At 47.6% G+C, this 7,500-nt stretch overlaps 1 protein-coding gene across 1 annotated transcript in view; it reads left to right on the forward strand.

The window, feature by feature from the left end:
- The window catches only part of nbeal1 (neurobeachin-like 1), a 68,592-nt gene that overhangs the window by 53,897 nt on the left and 7,195 nt on the right, over window positions 1–7,500 (forward strand). The window contains 9 exon segments of the mRNA XM_062528470.1: window positions 1,425–1,565; window positions 1,824–1,954; window positions 2,367–2,476; window positions 3,381–3,498; window positions 4,463–4,560; window positions 4,782–4,898; window positions 5,303–5,392; window positions 6,051–6,160; window positions 7,111–7,283. Coding sequence (XP_062384454.1) covers window positions 1,425–1,565; window positions 1,824–1,954; window positions 2,367–2,476; window positions 3,381–3,498; window positions 4,463–4,560; window positions 4,782–4,898; window positions 5,303–5,392; window positions 6,051–6,160; window positions 7,111–7,283 — 1,088 coding nt within the window.

The raw sequence follows: 7,500 nt of genomic DNA on the forward strand, positions 1-7,500 counted from the left end.
CACAGTTACAGCAGCCAATGATAGGGAGGCTCTATACTGATATCTCACACTGCACAGCTGTGAGTGATGGAAGAGCATGTTGCTTAGTAACCAGTCTTGTTTATCTTGGCTGCAGTTGTTGATAGTGTCCCATAATCTTTGGCTGCATGTGATGTGACGTGAATAACTCCAGGCCTGTAAGAGCTCCCCACCGGGGACTAGAGCAGACGCTTGTTCCATAGCTACCCAAACACCAGAACACAATAGAGAACGTGTTCCATACCTTCCGGTTCTCCTAAGGGATTCAGATCATGGCTGGAGGAAGTGATAAACACACGCACACACACACACACACACACACACACACACACACACACACATATACACACCACACTCCAGTTTGAATATCTTTGCAAGATTTGCAAATTTGCATGCATGAATAAAAGTGGTGGCAGGACGATTAGCTGTTAGCAGGATCCTACATTGAGATGTGAACAGAGTTCTCCAGCTGGAGGAGAGTTGCAGCTGAATCCCATTAAGGTCAAGTCCAGTTTTTATTTCTATAGTGCGTTTACGTACGGCTTAGCCATACCAAAGTGCTTCACAATAAAGTGCAATAAACAAAGGAATGACTGAAGGAGTTCAAATACTGCAAAAGGGAACGTGTTAAAAGGTAACCAGAGGACACTATGCACAGCCAGTTAAAGCCCTCCTTGGTAGGATTAGCTCTATTTCCCCCTCTGCTGGAGAAAGTGTGCATGCTATTGCTACTTCTTATTAACTGTGGAAAAAAAGTTGTTTACAAGCTAGCGAAACGGTTAGCATAAGTTCAGCAGAACAATGTGGACTTTACAAGGTAGGAAACACGAGTTAAAACAAGTGTCCTGTTTCTCACTTCTCTTACCGGGACGGTAAGTCCCAATGTATTAAGTTGAAATAGTTGCCAAGTTCCCCTTAAAAAGAAAAAGGAGACCCTAATCAAAGGCAACAAAAAAGAGGTGGGTATTCAACAGGGACTTCAAACTATGCACAGACTGTACTATACTACTATACTACTATACTATATACACAGACTGGGCCGCACGGATGTGGAGGGGGAGGCAGTTCCAGAGACTGGGGGCTGCTAATGCAATGGTTCTGTCCCCCTTGGGTTTAAGCCTGGACTTGGGCACTTCCAGCAGCACTTGGAAGGTCTTCAAAGCCTGTTCTTGGGTTCCCTCTCTCCAGAGCGTGGTGTGCTAACTCCGCTGTTCTTGGGTTCCTCCAGAGCGTGGTGTGGTAACTCCGCTGTTCTTGGGTTCCCTCTCTCCAGAGCGTGGTGTGGTAACTCCGCTGTTCTTGGGTTCCCTCTCTCCAGAGCGTGGTGTGGTAACTCTGCTGTTCTTGGGTTCCCTCTCTCCAGAGCGTGGTGTGCTAACTCCATTGTTGCGCTTTGCTGTCTGCAGGTACGAGAGTTTCGAGGACCCCACGGGCACCATCGACCCCTTCCACTACGGGACGCACTACTCCAACGCGGCGGGGGTGATGCACTACCTCATCCGGGTGGAACCATTCACCTCCCTGCACATCCAGCTGCAGAGCGGACGGTGAGCAGAACCCTCCGTTGCACTCTAGAATGCTCCAGAACTCCGTAGAACTCTACAAGTCTCTAGAATGTTCCAAATCTTTGTGAAGGTTCTCTTATCCACTCTGTGTGTGTGTGTGTGTGTGTGTGTGTGTGTGTGTGTGTGTGTGTGTGTGTGTGTGTGTGTGTGTGTGTGTGTGTGTGTGTGTGTGTGTGTGTGTGTGTGTGTGTGTGTGTGTGTGTGTGTGTGTGTGTGTGTGTGTGTGTGTGTGTTCTGCAGCTTTGACTGTGCGGATCGGCAGTTCCAGTCCATCCCGGCGACCTGGCAGACTCTGATGGACAATCCCAACGACGTGAAAGAGCTCATCCCGGAATTCTTCTACTTCCCAGAGTTCCTGGAGAACCAGAATGGTGGGACACACACACACACACACACACACACACACACACACACTCACAGCCGTGCCAATATTTTCCTTCTTGCTGGCCAGGGACCTGATTTGTTTCCTCTCATTGTCACTCTCCTCTTGTTTTGCTTCTCTTCCTTTACCCCCTCTTTCCATGTCTCTCTCTCTCTCTCTCTCCCTCCCTCTCTCCTTTCTCTCTCTTGTCTTCCTCACTCCCTCTCATCTCTCTCTCTATCTTTATATCTATCTCTATCTCCCCCTCTCTCTCTCTCTCTCCCCCTTATCTCTCTCTCTCTCTCCCCCCCCCCTCTCTCCCCCCCTCTCCCCCCCCCCTCTCTCCCCCCCCCCTCTCTCTCTCTCTCTCTCTCTCTCTCTCTCTCTCTCTCTCTCTCTCTCCACGCTGCTCCATGCTGTAGGGTTTGACCTGGGTCGGCAGCAGATCTCTAAGGAGCGGGTCAATGACGTCATCCTGCCTAAATGGGCCAAATCTCCAGAGGACTTCATCTACAAACACCGGAAAGCTCTGGTGAGGGATCGCCATGACAACCCCATCACCCATCACCCAACAACTCTCCCTGACTCCGGCCTCGCGGGGGGGATATATCCTATGATTCTAAATAGGTTCCGTTCCAGCGCTGTTCCCGCTCTCTGATTCACTTTAAGAAAGAACCGAGAGCTTAAAAACGTCCCGCGAGACGTCCACACTTCCCTGGAACTTCCCGTAACACAGCGGTTCTCAAAGTGTGTGTCGGGAGGCCACTAGTGGGGAGTAGAGGCATGACAGGTGGAGCCCACTAGTGGGGAGTAGAGGCATGACATGTGGGGGGGTGACGAACAGGAGGAAATTTTACCTTTTGTGCCTTTCTTTAATAATGCTTCCAATATTCCTTTCTGTTTTGACAAGGAAGATCATAGATTCAAAACAAAATAGCCACATACAAACATACTGTAGGAGTCATAAACAGACCGACATATGAATTAAAGTAACATCTGATCCAGCTGATGAACCGGGAAACCTAAATTGGGGGGGGGGGAGTATTTGAACGTTTCCATTTCTTTGCACAGGGTCAGGTGGGGCTTGAGTGTTTGTGTGTGTGTGTGTGTGTGTGTGAATTCTCTGCCTCCAAAGTGGGGCCTTTCATTTGCAGTCCGTCTACTTTACCCTCTAGCAGAAACACGGGAAGAATTAGCCCCCTGATCCCTAATAAAGCCTAAATCCATGAACAGAGCTACTTAATATTCACATGTTCCCTCACTGTTCCAGTAAACCTCATTCTCACAGCCACTGCAATAGGCTCATCTACAGGGTGCCACCTGCTGGTCGAAACTGCTCATTACTCGAGCTTGAGTTATTTAAAGCCATGAAATTAAAGTGTATTAACTCTGTGTGTGTGTGTGTGTGTGTGTGTGTTTGTGTGTGTGTGTTACAGGAGTCTGAGTATGTCTCTGCTCATCTCCATGAGTGGATCGATCTGATATTTGGGTACAAGCAGAGAGGCCCAGCTGCGGTGGAAGCCCTCAATGTCTTCTACTACTGCACTTATGAAGGTACCGATGCTAGCTATGCTAATGTATCAATGCACTTATGAAGGTATGGATGCTAGCTATGCTAATGTACAATGCACTTATGAAGGTACGGATGCTAGCTATGCTAATGTACAATGCACTTATGAAGATATGGATGCTAGCTATGCTAGTGTATCAATGCACTTATGAAGCTACGGATGCTAGCTATGCTAATGTATCAATGCACTTATGAAGGTACGGATGCTAGCTATGCTAATGTATCAATGCACTTATGAAGGTACGGATTCTAGCTATGCTAATGTATCAATGCACTTATGATGGTACGGATGCTAGCTATGCTAATGTATCAATGCACTTATGAAGGTACGGATGCTAGCTATGCTAATGTATCAATGCACTTATGAAGGTACGGATGCTAGCTATGCTAATGTATCAATGAAGGTCCGGATGCTAGCTATGCTAATGTATCAATGCACTTATGAAGGTACGGATGCTAGCTATGCTAATGTATCAATGCACTTATGAAGGTACAGATGCTAGCTATGCTAATGTCATAATGCACAAAGGTACCAATGCTAATGTAACAATGCATGAATGAATGTACGGATGCTTGCAGGTATACTAATGCTACATTGCAGGGATACTCGGCTTTCTGGTGAAATTTCAGGATGAACCTAAAATCCACTGTAACGTTTACAGTTGAACTTAGCGTGACCATCTCTAAATTTTTGTCCCACAGTTTACTTTCTGTACTGAAACATTACATTTCAGCCAAAAGCCAGATATCCCTAACTTTTTGTCAGTAGTATGTAATTATGCTACTTATGCTAATTCTACTGTAATTTACTAATGAACGTATAGATGCTAGTTATGCTAATTGTTATGCTAATTTTATATTGCTTCTCTGCTTAGTGATGAGTATAGCCACTATAGTGCACAGATTAGTAATGTGTGTGTGTGTGTGTGTGTGTGTGTGTGTGTTCAGGGGCGGTGGATCTTGACGCCATTACTGACGAGAAGGAACGGAAGGCTCTGGAAGGGATGATCAGTAACTTCGGACAGACTCCGTGCCAGCTGATCAAGGTGAGATCCACGCAAACACACACACACACACACACACACACACACACACACACAGAGAGACATAGATCCTGAGATGTGGAGCCCTAATTTAAATGACAGTGCAAAGTCTAAAGATGAGCTAAAGCGTATTTAATCACCCGGCAAAATCTATTACTGTTCTGATTGGCTGGTGTGTTTGATTGACTGGTGACCCTGGCTGACCCTTGTGTGTGATTGGCCAGGAGCCCCACCCTGTGCGTCTGTCATTGGAGGAGCTGGAGAGGAGGAAGGCCCGGCTGGACGGCTGCCCCCTCAGCATCTTCGAGCACGTCACCGAACTCAAGTCCTTCTTTGTGGAGGTGTGTGTGTGTGTGTGTGTATGAGTGTATGAGTGTATGTGTGCGTGTGATTGACTATCTATGTGGAGGTCAGTGAGTGTGTGTGTTATGTGTTTACAGTATGTGGAGGGGCAGTGTCATAAAGACCTACAGTACATGTACAGTATAGGATTACTGATGTGTGTGTGTGTGTGTGTGTGTGTGTGTGTGTGTGTGTGTGTGTGTGTGTGTGTGTGTGTGTGTGTGTGTGTGTGTGTGTGTGTGTGTGTGTGTGTGTGTGTGTGTGTGTGTGTGATTGGTCCCCTCTCTGATGCCTGTCCTGTTCTCCTGCTGCAGGGCATCAGTGATGGTGTTGTGTGTGTGTGTGTGTGTGTGTGTGTGTGATTGGTCCCCTCTCTGATGCCTGTCCTGTTCTCCTATTGCAGGGCATCAGTGATGGTGTTGCACTTGTGAAGGCCGTGGTCCCTAAGAACCAATCACACTCCTTCATCTCCCAGGGCAGTCCTGACACACTGGTGAGGTCCCGCAACACACACACACACACACACACACACACACACACACTCACACACGCAATCACACTCCTTCATCTCCCAGGGCAGTCCTGACACACTGGTGAGTCTCCTGGTCCCGCAACACACACACACACACACACACACACAAACACACAATCACACTCCTTCATCTCCCAGGGCAGTCCTGACACACTGGTGAGGTCCCGCAACACACACACACACACACACACACACACACACACACACACACACACACACACAGACACACAAACACACAATCACACTCCTTCATCTCCCAGGGCAGTCCTGACACACTGGTGAGGTCCAGCAACACACACACACACAGAGACACACACAGACACACACACACACACACACACACACACACACACACACACACACACACACACACACACACACACACACACACACTCCTTCATCTCCCAGGGCAGTCCTGACATACTGGTGAGTCTCCTGGCACCGCAACACACACACACACACACCGGCCCTGTTGTCATGTCCGAATCTGATACAGAGCTCCCCGTCCATCCACAGCACAGCACAGCTGTCTGTTATTAGTGTCAGTTGGTTTAAGGTGTTTTGGGGAGATTTCGTGGTGAAGCGTTCTCACGGTAACCACGGGTGTTCCGTTGCCCAGGTGACGGTGAGCCAGAACTGCCTGATGGGAACTCACGGCTGGCTGCCGTACGATAAGAACATCTCCAACTACTTCACCTTCATCAAAGACCCCACCGTCTCCAACCCAAAGTGAGTCGCCCGCTCTCTTATCTGTGTGTGTGTGTGTGTGTGTGTGTGTGTGCTCTTCCAGCTTTCTGTCTTTGTGACCGCTCAAGCCATTTTAATATTGGTGTGGTCTTATCACACACAGGCAGGTCTTAAAGTTCTCAAGCACTGTGCCTGAATATATCTATCAAATTATTCCACTGCTCGGTGTAATTTCCCCATTGTCCTGAATTTTTAGGAGGTGCATTAAGCATTATCTTATTTGCACATCTCTGAAGTAGTTCCAATTTGTTGCCTGTATCACACTTGTATATCAAATCTCCGAACTCATTGTGAAGTTTAAATGAGCTGTAAAATACAGACGTTCAGAACATAGTGACATTGTAGCACATGACCAAGGTGGATTTTAGCTAGTTGGATGGCATGTAAGCTAAGTAATATAGCAATGTTTCAAAGCTAATGTTCATCAGAATCCTTAGATATGCCCGCTTGACAACGAGAGAGATGGAACTAATGACTGGCCGTCGTTGGCCATCGGAACTATCCATTTAGAACAAACAACAACCTTTGTCCTGCAAGTTTAGAAGTTAGTTGATATGTGGCGGACAGAAGACCGTTTAAGTGATTAAAACATTTCCATTATAACAGGGAATGAACACAAGTGGCAACAGTGGAATAAGCGTCATAATGGACTCCACGCCGTTTGTGTTACCACCTCGACTCGCATTTATTTACTGTGAACTGAACACTGTGTCGTCCATTATCCCTTACATCTCTCTCTCTCTCTCTCTTTCTTTCTCTCTCTCTCTTTCTCTTTCTCTCTCTCTTTCTTTCTCTCTCTTTCTTTCTTTCTTTCTTCTCTCTCTCTCTCTCTTTCTTTCTTTCTTTCTTTCTTTCTCTCTCTATCTCTCTCTCTCTCCCTCTCTCTCTCTCTCTCTCTCTCTCTCTCTCTCTCTCTCTCCCCCTCTCTGCAGGACGCAGCGTTTCCTGTCGGGTCCGTTCTGTCCGAGTATCGAGGTGACGTCTCGCCTGTTCGTGGTGTCGCACGACGGCAAGCTGCTCTTCAGCGGCGGCCACTGGGACAACAGCCTGCGGGTCACCTCACTGGTCAAGGGCAAGACCACCGGCCAGCACATCAGACACATGGGTAACACACACACACACACACACACACACATATATACACACCACACACACACACACACACACACACACACACACTGGGACAACAGCCTGCGGGTCACCTCACTGGTCAAGGGCAAGACCACCGGCCAGCACATCAGACACATGGGTAACACACACACACTACACACACACACACACACACACACACACACACTCACATACACACACGCTACACACAC

Source organism: Sardina pilchardus, chromosome 23, assembly GCF_963854185.1.
Source record: "Sardina pilchardus chromosome 23, fSarPil1.1, whole genome shotgun sequence".
NCBI lineage: Eukaryota > Metazoa > Chordata > Actinopteri > Clupeiformes > Clupeidae > Sardina > Sardina pilchardus.